Source organism: Protopterus annectens, chromosome 2.part0, assembly GCF_019279795.1.
Source record: "Protopterus annectens isolate FY-2018-M chromosome 2.part0, PAN1.0, whole genome shotgun sequence".
Taxonomy (NCBI): Eukaryota; Metazoa; Chordata; order Ceratodontiformes; family Protopteridae; genus Protopterus; species Protopterus annectens.
The window spans coordinates 1132221229-1132245909 of NC_056728.1; the positions used below are offsets into that span (position 1 = coordinate 1132221229).

A 24681-nucleotide genomic window follows, 5' to 3' on the forward strand; every position below is an offset into this window, starting at 1 on the left:
CATTTATATTAATCAAATTGTTTTCTGTCTGGTACTTATTGGTTTTTATTGTTTTAAGGTATCATTCAGAACTCACAATTTGATTGTACCACATTATTTTCCATATAAAATGTTATCCTTTAAGTAGCGTTCTCAGTTAATGTTACTAATTTATTGTTTATTGGAATCTCCTACTTTTTAAAATTATGTTTCATCTACTTTGTTTATCCATCATTTTCCTTTGGAGAACTGGAAGGGGTTTGCAGGAAGTCTTTCCCTTGAGATATCCATATTTTGCTTTCCTATACTTGTTGATTGGTTGCTTGTTCATTCACCATTTTCCCCTGTCCCTACATCTTCTTTTTCTCTGCCAGTTTATATTGTGCCTGTTCTGGATGTGTGTAGGTTTTTAATGCAAGTGGATAGAACACTCAAAGTAATCAGGGGTGTACAGTACTTTAAAATTAAATTTCATTTTTCTGCAGCATCTTAAAGAAGGAAGAAAAGCATCTTGCTTATGTTTGTAATGAAAAGCCATTATCCACATAACATCTTTAATCTTCAATCTGTAAGACTTTTCCCTTCCTACACAAAACAGAAAGAATTTAGCTGGTATGTCTGCAGTTTAATCAACGTAGGTCTTCACTGTTTTCTTAGTCCCTGGTAAGGAATATTTTACTCCAGGTGTGCTTTATATTTTAATATAAGCTATAGAAAGTCCAATCCATGCATTGTGGCATGTAATGATAATGTCTTTAAAAATTTTCACTTCACTTTGTCCTGGTACTGTTGTAAACCTTAAACTGTCTCTGCATGGCCTGTCCTCAAGTTAAACCAGTTTTTATGCCATTTGTTCATATTTCAATTGCTGTTCCATTATTTATTTGTTTAATCTTCTTTTTCAGCAGTTTGTCTAGTAGTCATTTCCTCTGAATGCCTGATGAAAACCTTATCTATTCCCTGCAGCCTTCTGTTACATCTCTCTCTCTCTCTTTCTGTATATTACAATATTCTGTTGATGAGAAACATCTGTCTAATGTTGCAAACACGCTAAAGTAAATATACTTTCCAAAATGGAAGTTTACCTCTTCTAGTACAAGTAGCTGCTCCAGATCGATGGCTGCATCCGGAATTATTATCTTTTCTATAGTTTAGGTTAGCCATGCTACTGCACATGATAGTCTGAATTTTCAATGTACATACTGTTATCTGTTTTTATCCCTTTTTCTATTCACATATGTGAAAAACAACTAGAATGCTTTCACTAAGTGTTAAATTTCAGCCTTAAAATAAGTGAACTTGCTGACTTTAAATATACTGAATTGTACGGTGTTATGTTTAATGCATTAAAGTACTTTGCTTGGAGATAACTTCTTACAGATTTTGTAGCTACTTACTCATCACAGATTCAAACTTAATTTCTTACCTGTCTTCCTATTTTCACTAAATTGTCATATCACTTTATAAGTTAATTACATTGTATGTTGCTGATTTCACTCAGAGCACATGGTTCAGTCCTCTTATGATGAATTGCCTACCTTGCAGGGTGCTTTTCTTCAGCCAAAAGCAGCTCCTAATGGAAAACTCCCAGGTGCTTGCATTGCAAATGCAAGAAAGAGCTGCCATTTTTTCATGCTTTTCATAAAGGTATATATTTTACATCTTTTTGCTTAAACAGAACACTTTCTGTAGCTTAAAATAAGTGCACTAATGTAGACATCCACCTCAGTATGTAATATGATCAATGCATATCCATGTTCCCCTAAGTATCCAGGGATTGCATTAACATTAATGTCTTTCCAGCCTTTCTGATCTTATTAAAGTATAAAGCCTGAATGTGTCACTACTAAAAAACAGTACTTTCTCAATTTAATATCATATTATATACAACTGCCATTGATAAAAGTCCCCTACCACTTATTTAAAATACCTCTGACTGCATAGAATGTAGAAATACTATACAAAATAGCATTCTGTTTACATCAGGAAACTTTTTTTTTAGAAATATTAATAAAAGAAAATGCTGTTTTTATATATATATATATATATATATATATATATATATATATATATATATTGTCGCGTCAGTCCATTCAGAGTCATTCTAAACATTAATGATTTTAAATGGCACTTTATGCTTCAGAATTCTTCCACTAGTTTAACACCTTCAACAAATGTCTAGTCTTTTTCATCCCTTTTCCTGCAGTACCATAGTTCCCATGTCTAAACTACATCAACATGGAATTGATGTTTTAGGGTTCTCCCATTTATCCAGTGATTATACTTTGCTGCTGGTCTCCTTCTTGATCATCTTGTTCTGGTATCACTTTAAGTGCAAAGTACTCCTTAATTTAATAGTCACCTCCTTGGCTTTTTTTCCATTACTTAATGTTTTTCCTTTGGAACAAGGGAAAATGGTTCACAAAGTTTCACTAGGCCCCCTCCCTATTGTCAGTGGATTGAAAAGCAGAGTTCCGTTCAGTTTGTTGACTCATTCTCTATCAGCTAAAATTTTTTTTTTTCTTCTATAGCTTGTTTTGCATCCAAAGTGTGTTTGAGCTACCAGGAAAAATATTCTGAAGACAACTTGATATAGAAACGTGAACCTTACACTTCCTTTGGACATCCCCTGATTACCAGAATAAACTTGCTTCTCCTGTGCCTGATGTACAGTCAGTAGTCATTTTTCATAAATGCTTTTGTATTTCCAGTTTTTACTATTTCCTTCTATCACAGTTTTGTCAGGAAGAGTTCTTTCTGTTGGTATGATAGCATCTTTACCAATATAGATCGAAACTTCTTTCTGATGGCTTGATCTGGAGCATATACATGTCATGCTCTCTCAGTAAACAAATTTTGCTCTGTTACACCAGTCTAGTTGCTTATTTGCCCTTTCATATAATTAATACAGTCTGTTCTTTGCAGTTTCTGTAGTATATCAAAAAAACTCAAGTTTTCTTTGCATGCTCTGTCTTCTGACTTTTTTGAAGTTGTAGTTCTTATGAAGCTCGTGTTCAGCCGGTCTTTTCTTCATTTCGTTGTTTTGATTTCTGGAATTTTATCACTTTATCTGAATGGCTAATTAAACCTTCTTCTACTACTTCTCGGATATTTTTAAAAACCTCTGAGTGTATTTGATTTATTTATTTTTTGTCTACATTACTAGAATCCACTTCCTGTTCTAAAGCTGCACCTTAAACTGCATTTTTGCTTAACAGCTTTGAAGTTCTTCTCAGCCAGAGATTTATTTCTCATCTGTTTAATTTTCCCTTACATTTTCCAAATTTCTTCTTTGCTGGCATCCAGGTAGTGGATTACTTTAACTGATTTTTATAACCTTTCTTTTTTTGTAATTTTTGCATTAGAGTAGCTCAAAGCAACATGTGAACGTAATCATCCAGTGTCTTGGAAGTCCTGTACAAGGAGGTCTTGATCTCCTCTCGTCTCTTACCTGTCCCTAAGATATCAGTATGTTTACCCTCTAAGCTGGACACACACCAGATGAAAGCTGATTATCTTTGTGGGATCCAGTCAGAGTTTGAGGAAGATCACCCAGCTTGTATAGATGATCAGCAGTTCCAAGGCAAAAATAGACACGGGGAGCAGTCCTCACACTTTTTTCTCAATATAGACATCCTGTACTCATAACATCTTTGTCACCCCTGGAAGGCAACTTTTATTATACCATTTTACATTTCTCTAATACCATATTCACTCCTAACTCTGTAGAACTGGATTTTTATTGCATTATTCATGAGCTCAGTATAAAGTACAGAATTCAGGGCAAATATAATGTTGAATTCTTGTGGCAGGGTGCTATTACTTCTGTCCTTTCAGGGATATTAGTAGGCTCTGCATGGATATGTACTGTGTACATTAAGACGGTGTGGGAATTGTAAAACCTGCATTGCAAGAGGGGGTACTACTTAAAATTAATTTTAATAATTTGTGCAACAAAACCATAGCTTTTTTAAAACATCCATGACTGAAAACTGGGAGATTAGATGTTACATGAGGACAGTGTGATACATGGAGTTTTACCTCATTGTGAAGAAGATTTAATTTGACAGATTTATATCAGGTTAACAGGATGTAGTTAGTGCTGTAAATGCAAGGAGCATTATAATGTATGACACTGTGGTGCCGCTTCTAAATACTTTATTTAGACAACTGGTGTTGTCCTTTCTGTGTGGAATTTTCATGCCTTTTCTGTCTGTGTGGGTCTCCACAGGAGAGACCATTATTGTACCGCATCCCGAATGTATGAAGATGTGTTTTTTATCATAACTGACTGGTGTCTGATTTGGTAATACTTAAATTGCTAAACTAGGTTTAGTTAAGTGCATTCAAGTCCCAGCTTGATTTTCTGTATCTATTCATAGGATCATAGGAGATTACTAAGCTATAGACCCGGAGGTCATTTTAAGCCTAGTCATTTCATCCCAATGTAATACCATAGAAATGCCAGTCAATATCCAAGATTGCATTTAGTGATGACTGCCCATGTCCACGAGGGTTGTGGCCACTATCCCCAGTAAGAATTTATGGTGCTCCATCCACTTGTCTAGGTTCATCTTGAACAGTGTCATTGAGGTGCTCTGTTTCACATGAATTGGTAGCCTGTTCCAAAAATGCGACAGTCGCTGGAAGATAGATCTGTCCCTCCAGCATGTCCTATTTAAGTCACAGGCCATATTTAGGTCTCTGGAATTGGTAGTCCTAGTCCTGTTTGATTTATGGATATGCAGCAAGTTCATTAGGTTTGGATCTTGGATTGCTCTGTAGGCCAGGCATAAGTCTCCCCTAAGAAGTCTATATGATATGCAGTATAGTGACAGGGACTTTAGTCGGTCTGTGTAAGAGACATGGTGGAGTCCCTTGATCTTCTTTGTTAGAAACCTCTGAGGGCTGTCCAATTGCTGCAGGTGCTTAGTACAGTACATGCCAAAAGTGGTGTTATACTCAATTATGGGCCAGATAAGTGTCAAGAGGGGTTATAACCTTTTTTGCTCTCGAGGTGATGTCTTTACTAATCAAGTTTGCTACATAGAAAGCCTTCCTTACTACAGTAGATACATGGTCGAAGTTAAGGTCACAGTTAACTTGTGATCCCAGGTCCCTTACCACTTCATGGGTACTTAAGGTATTGTTGTTGATTTGATAGTGTGAAGGGACATTGTGCTGAAGGGACAGTTTGAGACGGTGACTAATACACCAGTCGTTGGTCTGAGAGACACCCTTCTGGAGTATACTGCCATCATTTGGGGATTCAATGACTGCACTTAGTTTGCAGTCATCTGCATACTCGATCAGCCACAACCACTTAGTTTTGAGGTGAACTTCTAAGAAGTATAAACCAAACAGAGGGGGCCCAGCACTAACCCCTGTTGTAATCCACTGGTAAGTCTGCTAGGTGATGTGGAGTTACACATTTTGATAGTGTGTGTCTGGTTTGTGAGCCAGTTGTCAACCCGTCTTACAGTCAAGGGGTTTATATTCAGTTTGCCAAGTTTATCAGTAATGCCAAGCCTTTGCCAAATTGAGGTATGCTGTGTGCACAGATTTCCCTTGTCAGTGACCCTGGTCACATTTTCAAAGAAATCCACCAGATTTAACTGGCAGGATCTGCTCTTGATGAAGCCGAATTGGGTAGGATCCAGGGTTTGGAGGTCACTTCTGTCTTTATTTATGAGGTCCATAATGATACATCCCATGGCCATACAGATGAGGCTGGTCAGGCTTTTAGGTCTGAAATTTCCTGGGTTTGTTGTTAGGCCACCTTTGCAGAGAGGAATAACTGCTGCTGTTCTCCATTCCACAGGAACAAAGACTGTGGTTAGGCTATGATTGAAAAGGGTACTTACTGGTTATGCTAGTTAATGTTTTAGCCTGTTTAGAAGAAAGCCTGGAGTGTCATCTGGTCCCATAGAGGCTGTGTTTTTTGCCTTGGACAAAGCTTTGAGGACCTGCTCATCAGATATATAGGGTGGGGGGGGGGGGGGTGTGAGGAAGGTTTGTAGTAAGTTAGGAGGGGATAAGGGAGTGAAATTTTTGCCAGACCTATACAGGTTTGCTATTTCTGTGGGGTCAGTGTGTGTGATACCGCTGGTCACTAGTTCTGCACATGCTTGGGTCCTACCTTTTAGACTACGTACATAGCTGTAAAAGGCCTCATGGTTATCTTTGGCTGTATGTGCTAAGTTTCTCTCAAATGAGCCCTTAGCCGATTTGACAAGTTGTCTTATTTGCCTGTTGAGGTTGAGGAGTGTGCTTTTCCATTGTCGAGGCTTTGTCTATGTTTTCTTGGCCAAAAACTTTTTGCATTTATTGTAAAGCTTGTTGATGCTGGATGTCCACCATGGCAGCTTGTTTTTACTTGGGCCTCTGGCTTTGATTTTTTTCTGGTACAGCTAATTTTATACACTTATGCAAGTGATTGTAAATGGGTTTATTGTAAGATTTGGCGTAGGGGTGAGGCTTGGAATGCATTTATTCCTTCACCTAGGAGGGTATATTTTGCCTTGGTGAAGTTTTTTAGTCTGATTTCACCCTTTGTAAGTTCTGGTGTTAGTGCCAGCTTAAATGTGACTGATTTGTGGTCAGTTTTAACTAAATAAGGTCCGACAGCTGTGGCAGTGCATCTGTTTCACATGTTGGGGAGGACCAGCTGTAAAATGTTTGTTCCTCTTGACCGTGTATAAACAATTTGTTCCAGGGCATTTGAATTGACAAAATCAAGGAACGTTTGTGCTAGAGAGTTAGGGCTGACATAGGTTTCCCAGTTGATGGTGGGATAATTGAAATCCCCCATAACCAGTGTGTTTGGTAAAATTTGGATGGTCTCCAGTTTGTTCAAGTAGGCTTTGTGGGCATAATCACCCATTGAGGGGTTTCTATCACTGGCTGTGACTTGAATGAGGGTCTTACACATAACCTGGACTTGGAGCAAGTCCATGGAGTTGTTCAGTCTAACTAGATGGTTGGTGAATTCATCTCTAATATAGATTGAAACACTATCTCCTTTGATTTGCACATGTTCATTTTGCAGTCTAAAGGTGTGGAAGGCATTGTAGCCTTGCAAGGCGGGGGTACTGTCTGAGGCCTTGAACCAGGTTTCTATGACTGCATAGACATCTACATCTTCTAGTCATAGAATTGCTTCCAGGGAATGCAGTTTTTTTGGTTTAAGCACCTAGCATTTAGCATCAGCACCCATATTTTGTTCTGACTGGCTAATTTCATGTTAGTAATGTTGTTTTCGAGATCTTACCTAAAAAGGCACTATGGGAGAGGCAAGAGCCTGTGCCAGGTACAAACCGTCTCTGGCAAAGCAGGGAGGTTTATTGACCATGGCTTCCCAGGCTTACAGGAACTGGATCCCCTTTGAATGACACTAAAATTTGATTTTAAGGAGTTTTCACTAATGTTATGACATACCTTTTAAAGGTACAAGTGATCATTTATCAGTCAAGATTAATTTTGACCTGCCTTTATGTGAATATTTTGTGGGAGAGAAATTTTATTAGAAATGCTATGAATTTATCTTGTGAGGTGTATTTGTTAGTGAATTTAGATTGGAGGGAGTATTAATTTACTTGCAATATAAATAGAAAACAGAAGGTTTTAGATCAAGATGTTTATCTGCAGTGGATTAATTTGCATCTGTTTAGAAAATTAAAGTTAATAAAACAGTGGATAAACCTAGGTTAGATAGAGATGAAAAAGCTTATTGCTTTGAAAAACAGATCGCAGTGGAATTTTTTTAAAGGCAAAATCTGAATCTGCATAAAAAGTTCCATAATGTATGCAGACTGAAAGCCTGAATTAAGAAGCCGAGTTATTGGAGAGTTGGATGTACTCCTAAAGCAGGTATATGTCACACTTGGCAAGTAGTTAATTATATGTTAGGTAAAAAGGACTATAGGTATCCTAGTTATTTCAGACCCTGAAAGTATTGAATCTGAATTTTATATTTGCTTTCATCATTTCCATAAGTTAGGTAGCAAAATTAATTGATTTCAGATTTATGGCTTCCACATAGCTTCTTCTCTCCCCGAGCCCACCACATTTTTGGGTGCTCCGGGAATGTTTCTTCAGTGGGTGGGTCCCATCCCTTTGGACAGGCAGACAACATGACCACTGGGCTGGGAACATCACCATCACTTAGGGTAAGTAGTGGAGAAGCTGAAGACATTAGACTATGACCAGGTGGGGTTTTCTTTTATATCCTACCTCCCTGTGATGTATTGGGCTGGTGTCATCTAGGTGGACATGCAATGATGCCATGAGTAGAGTGTCCAAACGTACATAGTGGCATGTCTGTCTTTTGGCCCACCCACTACTGCAGCAGCGGTTGTTATCATAGCTGTGGAATCAGCAATGATGCTTTGAAATCATTTGCACTTCCTCAGCACGTCTCAACACCTTCCACCCTAGAAGAAGCAAATAAGCAGTGCCTTGTCATCCCCTTCCTGGTGCACCAGCTCCAACAGGTGCTTGCACTGCTAGTCAAATTCACGTCAGGTGAGTGGCAGTTACGGCTTTATCTCTGTTGTGGTGGAGCTGGCAGAGATGGAAACTGTACTTCTGTATTTTGTTTTCAGCATTTTTGGCTGAACTGCCTGAACATAAGTATTATGCAGTTAACTATTGTAAAACATGATGCTACTGATTTAAGGTTTTTGAAATTTGCTATGAATTTTCTCATATGACCCTTCCTGAAACAGTCTAATTTATGTCTTACAGAAGACATTGTTTTTGAAATTTAGAAGAGGGCTGTAATTGTACTTGCATTTAAAATAGGTCTTAGGAATAAAATACAAAATTGTAGACCTGTTGCATTGCATACCTCTGCTTCTAAGATCTTTCAAAAACTGATATTCAGTTAGATAATGGAGCATTGAGTCTAAACGGCTGCTCTGGTCCATTTCATCATAGTGTGAGGCCTAACTACTCATTAAATGTGAAATTGATGGCGTTAGATTGGGTGTATGATGTCTGTGGTTCATTAAAGTTAGGCTCTAGCCTATTTATTGATCTGTCAAAAGGCCTGTGACATAATTTCTAGTTGTCAAAATTGGATATGAGTAAAGCTCTGCATTGAGTAGTGCATACTTTATTTTTTAATAGTACATGCTGTACTTGGTGTGGTTTTTGTGTTTCTGGGTTTCTTAGTACCCTTAACAGGGTACCTCCGGGTTCATTATTGGATCCTGGTATTTTTCAGATTGTCATTGGCATTCTTGGTGAAGTTTATTTTCAGTCTAAACTCTTAGCTTCGTCTGATGATATGGTTTTATTATTTTCTCATATGAATATGAAAGTAGCTTTGTAACACTGTAAGTGATTTTGATTGATGGACTGGACCAGTGAGCATAATTTACAAATAACTATTTAAAAGACTGAAGCTGTTTTTTATCTCCACCATTTGTCTGATTCCATAATTGAAAAAGACTGCAGTGTGGTTGAATGGACTCATATTTACCCTGCACAAGCTTGACTTTGGATACCAGAGTGTCCTTAGAATCTGTGATTGATTTCTTATGTGGGAAAATATTTAGTAAAAAAATAATCTCTGTGTTGCAGCCGTCTATCTGAAGTCTGAAATTTAACTGTTAGGGAAAGAACTATTATCTGTTTTTGACATCAGCCTTATTTTAATCTGGTAATAGTAAAAAGGATTCTCAAAAATAGTGTTGCATTATGCATTTCTTAGATATTTGTCTATGAATTCATTTGACGTCTATCTTTCTGGTCTCTATAAAATAATGTAGACAATCATCACTTGAAAAATGTATTTATTTTCATCTGTTGAAATTATTTTATGTGGTATGTCATGTTGAAATGTCTATAGTTAGGTGTATTTTCTATAAAAGAAAGAGGTCCACTACAGTTATTTGGACAGTGGCTTATTATTTAAAAAAAAAGCCCAAAGTTTGTCAGTTTCAGAGCCATACTTGTAAAAATGTTTATTATTTGGTATTACCTGAATAAATTCTTGTGACCTTTACTGTTTTTTTTTTTTATATCTGAGTATAAATATGATTGTTTCAGGTAATTTGAAATATTCCTTATGGCCACTGTAAGAATTGTATTCCTTTGTGAATTTTACAAGTAAAAATAAAGAACTGAAAATGCATTGAATTGAAAGGTCAATTGGCTATACTCATTGCCTGTGTGTGTGTTTTCATCCTACAGTGAACTGACATCCCAGCTGGGATGTTTTACTGCCTTGTAGTCATTCTATCTAGGGATAGATGTTGTCCCTGCAACCTTGAATTAGATAAAAGCAGGTGCTGAAAGTTGATGGATGTATTGTATTTTCTACAGGAATAGCATTCTGTAGTAGAAAGGTAGACAGTAAGATTGATGGGGGCCATTGGTTGGCCATTGTCCTGTAAATGCTACTGGTTGCTTTCATTTTGCACTGTTTGTCTGATGGACTTAGGGTGGCACTTCTTGGTATACAGAGTCACCATACTCCCTGCAGGTTGAAAAATGATGGGGACGTTAGTACCGTCAAAATTAAAGTTGACAGTTACTTCCATATACAAAACCTGCCTCCATCAGAAGTGCTTTCTTTAGTGGTTTCTACTTTGTTTATTTGTAGTGTAACATGCTTACAGTTAATGGTATTTGTTATTTTTCAGGTTTGTGTTGCTCAGATTCTCCGTGCCTTACAGTTTCTTGGGAGTAAACCAAAGCTGAGAGGCACCGTACTGCGCCTTATCACATCCCTCTGGGAAAAACAGGTGAGAAACATTAGTATCAATAAAGAGATTTACAACAAAATGGTCTTTGGATCAGTTTAGTTGCCCATGTACATGTTCTGTATTATTTTAATGACTGTTTTCACATTTCTTTACATGTCACAAATTTTGATTTTTTTGAATGTTAAAAGAAGTACATGAATAAGAATGTAAACCCCATGAATAAATGCCTCTTTGTCTATCTACTAGCACCAGCAATTTGCCCCTATAGCAGGGAAGTGGAAACAATCCATTTTTGAATGTAATCATTGGGAGAGAAGGACAGAGAGCAGATTAATATTTCCCGTTTTGACTCCATCCTCACAGTTGCATATTTTTATGCTATCTAGGGGAAGGGATCCCTGAGTGGGCAGAACAATGTGTATGTCATTCTGATTCACTGTATTGTGATGTCATTTTTAATAAGTATGCCTTGAAATTCTGGTTGTGGCTGAAAATGGTGTTTGGGCCAGTTCAGTTACCCATGTAACAAATGTAAATAAATCTCCATTGTATAGCTTTAAAAATGGTTCAAGTCTGGGAATCGGTGTGTGTAGGTGACAGAGCACATTTCCTGATCCATTTCATTCCTTTAAGTTAGCATTTCCGGAATTTGTATTTCTACTTTCCTTAACATGCACCTGTTTGTTCATAAACCAAAACAATGGGTTAGCATTAGAAAATAAACCAAAATCCAAACAAAGAAAAAATAAAAGACTCCAAGCACTGACCAACCGTGAAATAATGCATGAAAACCAAACTGTAACCCAATGTCAAGCACTTTCTTCCCACCCAAGGGACTTCATCAGAACACATACCAAATTAACCAACTGCCTTAAAAAGTAACAATCATTTGGCACAATGAATTAAAACAGTTAATCAGTTGACATAGTTTGAAAAATTAATATAATTTTTACTAAAACATTTGAATTAACACATAAACCATTTAAAATATATAAAATGTAATATAATAAAATAGACTATATTAAAGTGGAAAGTGTAAAAGTGTTAAAAATCAAACGAACTAATAATTTTGCTGATCTACCTTTAAGTAGGGGATGAATGGAAATAATTTAAACCATGGTATAAAGTAGCTTTTAATCTAAATTGCCATAACATTTCACTAAATTCTAATTTTGCTTCCCAATCCTCGTTTCCCAGATTAATCCTAACATGTTCCAACATATCAAAACCAAGCTTAGAACATTTTCCACTTGAAAGATGTTTGTATAAAACATTGTTGGAATTTTTATTATTAATGTCATGTACATGTTCATATATACGTTTACGTAGGCACCATTCAGTTTGCCTACATAACATGAACAGCCCATACATTTAGCAATGTACATCACAGCTTTTGCTAAACAATTCCCTTTACATAAATGAACCCTTGAATTCACTTGATTGTCTAATTGTAAAATATCTCCTTGTATGTATGTACCCAATATGTAGGTGCACTGTTTACATCACCCACAGCTGGCCATGCCAAACTTATTATGGTTAGAATATAAATTAAAAACCCTATTTTAGGTGGATTCAAAAATGTTTCTAAGGTTGTGTTATGCCTTGTACACAAAATTGGGTTCACTTCCAATAATATTAAAAACCATAGAATTAGCCTTAAATATGTTGCAATTTTTGACAATTACATTCTTTACTTCCCTCATACCTGGATTAAATTGTATCACCATAGATCATTCTAAACCTCCTACACAGTTCATATTAGTGTTGTTAATGTCATTTGTTAAGCTTACCCCCAGTAATTGCTTATATTTATGACCCCAACCACAGAGCATTGTAACAAATGCGCCCAACTAAATCTGTAGGATAACCTCTGGAAAGAAGCATGTTACTCATCTTATCCAGCTCTCTAACCACATTGTCGTAATCTGATGTCATCCTTACTGCCCTTACATATTGCCCCTTTGGCAAATTCTTTTTTGAAACAAAGGGAGTAAGCTGGAGAAGTGTAAGTATGAATTGCTAAAGGTGGGCTTCCTATATATCTGCAACTTAAAACAACGTCAGTGTGCAAAATCAAATAATTAATATTTGTACTACTGAAATGCAAAGTCAATTTTAAAAATTCAGTTGTCCCATTGTTCTTCCACACCATCCCAAAGGCTGAATATGTCATCTAAAAATGCAGATACAAGTTAATATGCTGGCAATAATCATAATTAAAAACAAAACATTTTTCCCATGACACCAACACCAAATTGGCCTGTACGGGCGCATATGCTGGCCCATAGCCACTCCTTTAATCGGTTTAAAGAATTCCTCCGCAAAAAATGTATAATTGTTATCCAGGGAAATAAAATCCATAATTAGATTGATCTTATCAGTATTTAAAAATCATAATCCATAAACCGTCATCATTTGGAATATAAGTGAAAATATCTACAACATCTATAGTTAAAAAAACATAAATTACTACTCCATAAGTTACCATTTAAATGGCCTAAAAAGTCCTAAGAACTCTTAAGTAAATGTGGTGTCATCTTGCTACTCCGTAACATGCACTTTACATGGCCTAATAAGTCCCAAGAACCTTTAATTAAAGGCGGTGTCATCTCATTATCTAACATTAGATTATGAGAGGCTACTTTAACAGTTGCTGCACACTAATCAACAAGTTGATTGCAACTGTCTCAATGTGAAACCAGAAACTGAGGTAAAAAGGGGCATTAAAACTGTCAGTTTTGGGTAAAATTCAGTCACTGGTGTGTAATTATACTGCCTGGATTTCAGAAAAGAAGAGATTTTGAGAACCTGATGAAAACTCAGGCAGGAAAGAAATGAAAATTGACTGAGAAGAATCCTTCAGTTGCTCAGCAAAAAACAGTCCTAGTGTCAGCTTTGCTACAGCAGACTTGCAGTAATTCAGTGGAGAAAATAAATCAAATGTTCTTATAGGTAATTAAAATAAATGAAGCACTGAAGGAATTTATCAACTCAGATTTCCGCAACCTCAAATGAAGCGCCCAGATCTGTTCAGAACTGGTGGTAAAGGACACCACATATACAAATGCCGTAGATATAGCAAACTTGCTGGCTGACAAATTCAGTGAAAACTTTACCCCTCTGTCCCCCCATCAGTAAATTAGAACATCCCCAGTACCTGCCCCCTTTCCCTTATGTATATGGAACAGGGCATCACTGCTCTCTCAAAGGCAAAAAAATGCCTCCATGGGACCCGATAACATCACAGGCTGCATCCTACATGAACTCAGGCAGGAACTTGCAGCACCACTAGGCACCCTATTCAACCAAAGCCTGAGTACTGGCTTCATCCCAGCTGAGTGGAGGACAGCCACTGTCATCCCTTTTCACAAAGGTGGAGTATCCACCGATCTGGGAAATTAGGCCCATCAGCCTAACTAGCCTGGTCTACAAGGCCATAGAACAGATTATCATGGACCTCATCAACAAGGACATTGGCAACCTCCAAACACTTGATCCCACACAGTTTGGCTTTGTCAAAGGGAGGTCATGTCTGCTAAATTTAGTTGATGACTTTGAGACAGTCACCAAATCCATGGATGAGGGAAAGATGGTGCACACCACCTACCTTGACCTAGCCAAAGCTTTTGACACTATTCCCCACTCGGGCATAATAGATAAACTGTCTCGGCTAGGCACCAATCCATATGTTACCATTTGGGTAGCAAACTGGCTCACTGATAGAACCCATGTAGGCAAAATAAGGGAAGCCATCTCAAGCAGTAGATCTGTAACAAGTGGCGTATCCCAGGGTTCGGTCTTGGGGCCTCTGTTATTTGAGATATACTTTTCTGAGGTGCAGGCCAAAACCAGTGGGCTATGGCTGACCAAGTTTGCAGATGAATGCAAGCTGGGTGCTGTCATCAGTTCCCATAGTGATGTGGGCATCCTCCAAGAGAGTTTCACTCAGACGAATGATTGGTGCCAGAAACATGGCCTCAAGCTGAATACCAAAAAAAGCATCATCATCCCCTTTGAGGAGAGTGACGGTCCCCACAAACTGTCACAATAATGTCCTAAGCACTCAGTCAGTGATGAGGGATTTGAGCACACAGGTTGATAGCAACCTGACTTTTGACCGCCATGTTGCTTCTGTTGTATAGAAAGCCTTCTACATGGCCCACCTCATAAGCAAGGGTATCTCATCCAGGGACAAGAAAGTCATAACATCTCTGTATTCTTCCTTTATAAGGTCCATTATCGAGTACAACGCCCCTTTTGGCATGTACCTCGCAAAGCACATGCAGCTGGAGAGACCACAGAGATTCTTCACCAGGAGAATCCAGGGCCAAAGCCCTATCCCTCTACACAGTGTCATACAGACTCTTCAGAGGTGATCTCTGTCTGTCATACAGGGTGCTCACGGACCCCACCTTGATGGGACTGCTGGATATCCGCAAATCAAGTTCCACTCGAGTAACCCACATGCGCGGCCTCAACTTGGTTTGAGACATCAACAAGACTTGATGGCAGGACAGATTTTTGTCCCCAAGACTCTCCCATCTATGGAGTAGACTCTGTTTCCACATCAGAGTACCTCTTTACCCCTTTTTAAGTGCAACCTGGATAACTGGTTGTTAAACAAAAAATATACCCCTGGGATTCCACCCATGTCTCTGCTGGACAGGGGCTTTGGGTGCTGATTTGGCTGAACATGGGCTAAACTCTTAGCTAGACTTATAAGGGCCTCAGGGCCAGTAGCCCAGTAACCTCCTATGACTCTAAAGTATTGGAAGAATAGAAGAAGCTTTAAATAGCTATTCAGATAAACTGATAAAACTTCAAAAATCAGAGGATAAAATGAAGAAAATGTAGGCTGAGTATGAAGGTTCTCAAGAAGATGTTTCAAAATATAACAGAAGACAAAGCTTACAGGGAGGAACTGAGATTCTCTGCTGTATCAGAGAAACTGGAAGGAACAGACTATATTAATTTTGTTATGTAAAAGAGCATATTGTGTGTATGCACCAAACTTGATCATGAGAAAGCAGCCAGTGCCTATATTAGTAAAGATATAGTCATACCAGCAGATAGCATTGATCCTGACAAAACTGTGGTAGAAAAGAAATGTATTAAAAATTGGAGACAGCAGAATGTTTGTGAAAAATGATTATTCGCTGCACACTAACCAGAAGAGAAACAAGTTTCTCTCGGCAGTCAGGGAATGTAGAAATGCAGGTGTGAGATTCAAGCTGGTGTCTCCAGCTGTCTTCACACTTTTTTCATGAAGGATCAAAGTTTTTTTTTTGTTAAAGAACAGGCTAAGGAGGAAATAAAAACTTTTAGCCAACAAGCGGAAGGAGACTCTGCTTCTCATTCTTGTGACAGTAATAAAGCCCATGGAGAACTGGGGTCTGCTGATGGGAGATAGAGATGATCTGGAATAAGATCAGCAGTACTGAAATTAATTGTGAATAAATGGATGACTATAAAGCACCATTTCTACTGGATATAGGAATATACATGCAAAATGTGGCATTGCAAGAAATGTGGTTGAGAAAAACTAGAATTTACTTGATTTTGTTTAACTTGTGGGTGATCTGTAAAGCATATACCTCACTCTGTCATTAATGCTTAGAAGGGCATTGAAGGGAAAGAAGTAACTGTAAGTAAACCGTTTTTTTTCTTACTTTATTGGTATAAAAATGTTCATGATGTAAATTGCATGTTATATTGTAAAACAGTTTTGCATAGTATACAAGTGCGTGTTCTAATTTGTGTGCACAAGTAACAAAAAACTGAGGGTAATGCTACTCAGTGCCAGAAGTCTAGACCTCAAAATGCACCCACTCGAGGTACTCCTCAGTATGGAGAAAATCGATATATGTGCAGTAACAGAAACCTGGTTTAAGGCTCCAGAGAGCACCCCAGCACTACCAGGCTACAACTCATACCATACATTTCAGCCACAGAACCCAAACCGAAATACAAAAGGCCTGGGAGTATCCATATTCATCAAGGATACCCACACTTCCAGGTTAGTGGCACAGCACGATGCTTCAGAGATCATCCACGTGCAACTAACAGTGGGCAAAACTGCAATTCAAATTGTAGCTTGCTACAGATCACCCACCATGTCCCAGGACCCCCATTCCACGTTTCTGGAAACACTGGGAAACATAAAGGTCCTACCAAACACTCTAATATTGAGTGATTTCAATTACCCAAACATCAGCTGGGAGAACTACTCAAGTATTAACTCCCTTGCCCAACTTTTCTAGAATTTATAAACCCAAATGCCCTGGTTCAACTGGTCAACACTCCCACCAGAGGTGACAGCATATTGAACCTGGTCATCACCAACATGGGCAACCGGTGTTCCACACCAGAGGTCAACCACTCGCTGGTTAGATCTGACCATAAACAAATCACTTTGGATATCCATATTGCGCCCCCACCCCTGGACAAGAAAACCACCGTGAAAAACTTTTCAAAAGCAAACTTCACTTTGCTTAAGACCGAGGTGGAAAGTTTCAAAGCCCCCATGCTAAAGGATAACACTGTCCAAGCTGCAAAATCCTTTACTAATGCATTCTTCGGGCAGCTACAAGAATACATGGATCATGCCATCCCAAGCAAAACCAAGGCTCACTCCTCCAAGACAAGGAAACCAGTCTGGTGGACTCCTGCCATAAACAAGCTTATACAATAGAAGGAGGAAACTAGTACAGAAAAGAGTAAAATCCCAAGAAGGGAAGACATCCCTGATCAATATCAACAAGAAACTACGATCCCTCATAAAATCATCCAAGGCGAGCTTTGAAAGAAAAATTGCTAAGGACTCCAAATATAACCGCAAGGCATTCTTTAGCTATGTCAAGAATCTAAGTGGCAATGCTCAGATCTGCTTGAAGTTAGTGCAGAATGGCACAAAATACACTGAACTGACCAATGTCACCAACATCCTAGCAGACAGGTTCAGTGCAAACTTCACCCCCCCCCCCCCAAAAGGGCCCATAACCATACCAGAAGAATGTACAGTCCCTGAAATCAGACACTCAGGTTAAAACAGCCCTCTCCAAAGCCAAAAACACAGCATCAGTGGGACTGGACGGTGTCCCAGGCAGCGTCCTATATGAGCTCAAAGATGAACTTAACCCCTCACCTAAACACACTTTTCAAACTCAGCCTCTCCACAGGCTACGTATCCATAGAGTGGCGCACAATGGTTATTCCGCTCCACAAAGGTGGAGCCACAACAGACCCCAAGAACTTCCGCCTTATAAGCCTGACTAGCTTGGCCTGCAAGGCTATGGAGCGCATCATCATGTAACTCATTAAGAGAGACATTGGGAACCTCCAAACACTGGACCCTACCCAGTTCGCCTTTAAGAGCAGATCATGCCTCCTAAACCTGGTGGACTTCTTTAAGACAGTTACCAAGTCTATAGACGAGGGAAAGGTGGTACACACAGCCCACCTAGACCTCGCTAAGGCCTTCGACACCATTCCCCATTCTGGTATTATAGACAAGCTCACCAGCCTGAACATAAACCCTATGTCACAAGATGGGTTGCCAACTGGCTCACGGACAGAACCAACATGGTGAGAGTTGTGATAGCTAGGTCCAACTCTAAACCGGTTACAAGTGGCATTCCCCAGGGCTCATTCCTAGGACCCCTCCTGTTCGGCATATACTTCTCAGAGGTACAGGCAAGCACAGGAGGACTATGGCTGACCAAGTTCTAAGACTACTGCAAACTAGGGGCTATAATTGACTCTCCAGCTGACACAGACATCCTCCAAAAGGGTCTCACTGAGATGGATACCTGGTGTCAAAATCATGGCCTCAAGCTAAATGCCAAAAAGTGCATAGTCATCCCCTTTGGAAAAAACAAAGTACCCACAAACTACCACATAGGTGGTAGTTCCCTAAATACAGCCGTAATAAGGGATCTGGGGACCCAAGTAGATAGTAATCTCACCTTTGATAATCACATTGCCAAAGTGGTTAGAAAATCCTTCTACATGGCCCATCTAATCACAAAAGGGTTTGCATCCAGATCAAAAGAGATCATTGTGCCCCTCTTCTCATCACATCCATCATAGAGTACAACGCCCCACTTGGTATGTACCTTACAAGATACCTGCAACAGCTGGAAAGACCACAGAAGTACCTCACCAAGAGGATCACTGGCCTCAAACAGATGCCCTATACAGCTCGATTGAAGAAACTACAGCTGTACTCTGTTGCATACCACCTACTCAGAGGTCCCTGACATACAAGGCCATGTCCAACCCAGAATTGATGGACATGTTCCACTAAAGAAAACCTTATCCCCTTGAGCTACACGCTCTAGGGATCTGAACCTCACCACAACAGTAAATAGGAATTGCTGGAGGGATAGATTCCTGTCCTAGAGACTTCACATGCTTTGGAACAAGAATCCCAATCTACATTAGGCAGAGCTCCTCGCTAACACTCTTCAAAATAAACCTTGACGAGTGGATGGGAAACCAAGTTTACCTCTGGGATCACTTCAGTGGCTCTGCTGGACAGAGGCACAGGGAACTAATCTAAGGGGGCGGTGAAAGCCAACACATTCTTGCTAGGCTTATAAATGCCTTCGGGCAGATAGCCTAGTTCCTACCTATGAACCTATTTTAAAATTCTTGGAAAAATGCATCCCCTCAGCTGGAAGGAATGTAAGAGATAGTAATGATTAGAATATTATGGTCTTTAAGAAGTGGAATTACGTTTGGTACAAATGATACATGCAGTGTTAAATAATGCTAATTGGTGGATTTGTGTTTACTTATCAGATTTTGGGTTACACTCTAGCCTGTGTTCTTCAAGTTAGTTTTTAATAATTAAGTACTTCAAACTAATTCAAAGAAGTTTGTTGTGTCATGCATAAAAAAAAAAAAAAAAAAAAAAAAAAAAAGGGAAAAAAAACGGGTTGTGGATGGATGGATTCCTGTCAAGCTAGTACTGAACAAGTTATCAGTTTTCCATGTAACTGCAAATTAACCGGTTAATGCCTTAAACAAAGTAGTGTTTGCCTGGTGCATTAGTTTGTGCAGTAAATTAGTTGCTTTTCATTGTAGTCTGGTTCAGGAACCATCCATTTGATTTATTTTGCTGTTTCTTTTAATGTTTTGAGTCATATTATAGAGGGCTCCTATCGCCTAGTCGAACCACATATGGTGGAGACCATAAGTTTGAATTTGTAAAAATTTGAGCGTTTGAATGGAAATCTCCATAAGCGGAGGTTTCCATTTTGTTCCATGTGGTGCGATCTCGGAGTTGGTATATTTAAGTAGCGGGGGTGTGGGGGGTACAGGGGGGCTTGCCCCCCTGCTTACAATTTATTTTGTTGTCTGTTCTTTTTTATTTTTTTATTTTTTTCCATAGTTGAAGTTTTGTAACTTCGAACATAATGGTTCGACCATTGTGTGTTCGGAGTTATGGAACTTCGACTATGTGATATACACCCTATTATAGAGATGAAAGTTTTGTAGTATTTCTGCAGATTATTATGGAAATCATCCCTGTCAGCACCTCCGACATCCAAGCTGCTAGTCGAAATTGGATTGCCTGGACTGTAGTGAGGGCTTTATCCTTCTGTGTCACAGCAGTGATTAAATTCTATTTAATTTTGCTTAAACAGACATCTTTTTCCAATATCAAAACTAGCTATCTTCATCAGGTCTTCTGTTGAATGCTAACAAAACAAAAAAGCATGCTTTTCTCAAATAAATTTGATGCTACATGTGGCTTTGGCTTTTGGATCACTTACATTTAGGGTGTCTAAAAAGATAGTGAGTAACACAAGGCTCGTAGTAGTAGTTGTAACAGTAGTAGCAGATGTACTAATAGTAGTAGTAGTAATAGTACTACTAGTAGTAGCAGTGGCAATAGTACTATTAGTAGTATAGCAGTAGTAGTACTACTAGTAATAGTGGTAGGCGTGACAGTAGTAGTAGTACTACCACAACTACTACTAATAGTTACACCAAATGCCAAAATTCAATTTCCATATCATTAATGCCATCAAAATGCAAACTACAGAGAGACCTTTCTTAACTGATCGTGTGGATACTACCATTCTCTTGTCTTATCTGCTGTCTTCCTGCATGTCATCCCCTCTTTCACCAGTCTTTGTAATGCCTAACTAGCTAGTAAAATAGCAGAATTAGCTGCCATCTTTTGAAAAAGAAAAAAAATGTTACTGCCAGAAAACTTAAATGGTTAGAGTTGGACCCATTTTATTACTCCTAATGTGACAATGGTGCATCGTAGCCTTTTAACACCCAGAAATGCAGTACAGTTGAGACAGTCTTACAATGGCATATACAGCCGCAAACCATTAGATCTGAATCCCATTCTCTACCTAAAGCTAATATGTCAAAAAAAACACAATGCTTGACACTGGTAGAGACATGATTGGAGGGTGAAGAGTGAAGGGATGTGGCACTCCTGTCCCCCTCCCATGGGGAAGTACTGGATGTTCATCGTGTTTCACTGTTGCAGTCCTAACCAATAGGTTATCTGGCTGCCGGTAGCCCTCGATCGGCCAGAATACCAAAGGTAAGTAAATATGACATCGGCTGTCGTCGGTTGTAAAGGACTTCAGGACGTCCGATACAAAAGGAGGCAGCCGACGTCACTTCCTCAGTCTTCCTTGCCGCGGAGCCAGAAGCATTTTTGCATGAGTGCCAGTCGGCAGCTTACCTTTTTGGTTTCCGACTACAAAGTTGAAGTCAACTACAGCTAAGTACCCCATTGAGGATCCTATTTTCTTGCCTTAACGAATGTCAGAAAAAGTCAGTAATTCTCTTACCTGTGGAAAGCAGATTCCCCATAGAGGTTTTCATTCCTTTTGTATTATTTGCTTAGGCCTTGACCACGATGTTCCTAATTGTGACCTCTGTGCTTCCTTTAATCCGAGTACTATTTGTCATCGGGCTAAGCATTTTGGAGTGTGGCCTAAGTTTGTTGGTATGGCATCCACTGGTCTTCAGGCTTCGGATATCCCTAAGAAACATAAGGACAAGGACCACGACAGGCTTAAGAAGGTCAAGCCTTCAGATGATAAGTTGGTTGTCAGTCCTGCGGTAGCCAGTGAGGCGGCTTTGCAGCCCCTGCAGTCCGTGGATTTTCAACCGCAGGCCTCAGTTGAGACCATTTCAGAGTCCCTCAGGCCTCCGGTTTCCATTTTGTCTTCTGACCTTCTGCCTGTTGCCTCTTCAGCTAGATTCGGAGCCTTTAAGCTGGCTCCGGTGTCCAAGGCCTCTGTTCTTCGTTCGGACAGCAAGCTCATACTGTCAACCTCTGCCACTACTTCGGCGGTTGCCAGGCCTCTCGAGTCCTTCAGACTTGCAGGTAAATCTTCCAGTTGTAAGCCTGTGAAGAAACGGACTCCACTTTCCTCTCGTTCCCCTCATTCTCAAATGGTTAAAATGGCTGATGACCTTTTGACTCTTATTAGGGGTTCACAGCCTCCTCATTCTAAAAGGGGTAGGGATGTCTCTCCTGAGGCTTTGTCTTATTTAGGTTCTGATGCTTCTAGCATTTCTGCTGATGAAGATGAAGTTTCTCTGTTTTTTTTTTCTCCTTTTGAGGACTCGGATGCAGAGGAATCCATTCCTTCTGCTTCTTCTCTTGAGGATTTCTCTTTTGGTGATACTTTGAATACTCTCAGGGAACATTTTAAATGGGAAAGTCAGGATTATCCCCTATCTAAGAAAAGGATCAGGGAGTTTTTGGATTTGCCTCAGCATAAGCCTCTGGCTATTCCTCCAGTGTTGGAAGTGGTTGATGATGTTTTTCTGGAAACTTCCTTGACTCCAAATTCAGTTCCTCCTGCTCCCAGGAAACCTGACAGGTACTGTAAAGTCCCTGATTCTCATTTGTTTCTTTTTAGGAATCCGCTAGCTGACTCGGAGGTTAATTCTCAAGGGCCTAAAGGAGTTAAGGCCACTGTTACAAGAATCCTCTTCCTTCCGACAGGGAATCTAGGAACCTAGATAGGTGGGGTAAAAAAGTTTGTATCTCTGCCACTCTTGCTATTAGGTCTACTAATTGCCTTTTTCATATGCTTAAGTATCAGCAGCACACCTTGGAGGCTGGTAAGTCAAAGATTGCAAGTGTGCCTCTTTTAGCAGAGAGTAAGGATATGCTGTCAATAAACATTCTTTACATTGTGGTTTTGACATTCTAGAAGCCTCCTGCAGGGTTACAGCTACTGGATCTGTTCTCAGAAGGCATGCTTGGCTCAGGGAGCAGCCCTTTCCAGAGCCTGTTAAGGCTAAGCTTTTAGATGTACCTTTACATAAGGACAGTCTTTTTGGCAGCAAAGCAGAGGAAGTGCTCAAAACGATGGAGGATAAGGCCAAGTCTATACAAACAATTAAAGACTTTATGCAGGTTTAACCAGCTCGTTTCAGCAGGAGTTACCCTTCTAAGAGTTGGATGTTTCCTGATACCAGCAGACAGAACCGCTCTAGGACTAAAGGTTACAAATCATCTAGGGGGCAGGTGGCTACCCCTCAAAGGTCTAAGCGTTGGCATGCTTACATTTCCAAGATGGGCAGTTCTAAGCCTACATCTCAATCCAAACATTCTCAATGACTCTATCCAACTTCTGCCTGTTCTTGCTTGCCTGGAGAATCCTTTAGAGGCAAGGTTGGCCTTTTTTGCAGATGTCTGGGCCACCATCATGGATGAAAAATGGGTACTCAGAGCTTTACCCCTAGGTCACAGGTTTTCTTTCCACACCTTTCCAGTACCCACAGGATTCCTGGACACTCCTCCAAACCAAAGGGCAGAAGTAGAAAAGCAAATTTTGTCTGTTATATCTGGGAGCAATAGAATCGGTTCCTGCTCAGCAGGTAGGTAACTTTTCATAGTTCCAAAAAAAGAAGACACCTGGCGTCCTTTCCTAGATCAATCCATTCTGAACTCTTTCTTGGTAATTCCAAAAATTTAAAATGCTCACTCTGCATCAGTTGCTACCAGTGTTAGACAAGGACTCCTGGCTAGTAACTTTGGATCTCAAAGAAGCTTATCTGCACATCCCTATCAGGGAAAGTTGCAGACAATACCTTTGTTTCAGAGTGGGCAAGCAACATTATCAATTCTCTGTGCTGACCTTTGGCTTATTTACTGCTCCCAGAGTTTTCATGAAGTGCCTAGCTCCAGTCATTGCTTTTTGCAGGCAGAAGAAAATTCAGATTTATCCATACTTGGACGACTGTGTAATTCAAGCAAATTCTCAAGAACAGCCGTTAAAGGATCTGGAATTTGTAAAGACTCTTCTCTGGGTTACACTCTCAACGTGGAAAAATCAAAAATGGTGCCATCCAAGGAGATAACATTCCTGGGGGCGTGTCTGAACCCTGCCGCCCAGATGATGTATCTCACCCAGGAGAAGCAGGCAACTCTTTCAGTTTATTTCAAGGATTTGATAAGCCTGTCTCAGCTCTCTGCAAGGAAATACCTGCAAGCTCTGGGATACATGGCCTCTTGCATTCTCATGATTCTATATGCAAGACTGCATATGAGGAAATTGCAATGGTACCTCAAGAACCTTTGGTGTTAACACACACAGGACTTGGATATGATAATTCCTCTGCTTCCATGTCTGCAGACAGAATTTCTATGGTGAGAGACAGCCTGTCTACAAAACAGGGGCATGCATTTTTGCCCACCTCCTGCCGTTCAAGTTCTTACCATGGACAAATCAGACTATGCCTGTGGAGCTCACCTGGATGGCAGATGCATACAGGGATGTTGGAACGCCCAGCAGATGCACCTGCACATAAACCTAAAGGAGTTGATAGCAGTTCAGCAGGCCTTACTAGCTTTCAACCATCTTCTTTCTCTAGGAACTCTGCTTGTCAGGACAGACAACACCACAGTCATGTGGTACATCAGTAAACAGGGAGGGACTCATTCTTACCCCCTCTGCAGACAGAGCATGAGTCTGTGGTTCATAGCAGCATCCTT

The 24681-nt window shown here is 39.7% G+C and overlaps 1 protein-coding gene across 1 annotated transcript in view; it reads left to right on the forward strand.

Annotated features, from left to right (window-relative positions):
• The window catches only part of FOCAD (focadhesin), a 2336882-nt gene that overhangs the window by 1197669 nt on the left and 1114532 nt on the right, over positions 1 to 24681 (forward strand). The window contains exon 13 of the mRNA XM_044060381.1: positions 10629 to 10730. Coding sequence (XP_043916316.1) covers positions 10629 to 10730 — 102 coding nt within the window. The remainder of the gene's footprint in view (positions 1 to 10628; positions 10731 to 24681) is intronic.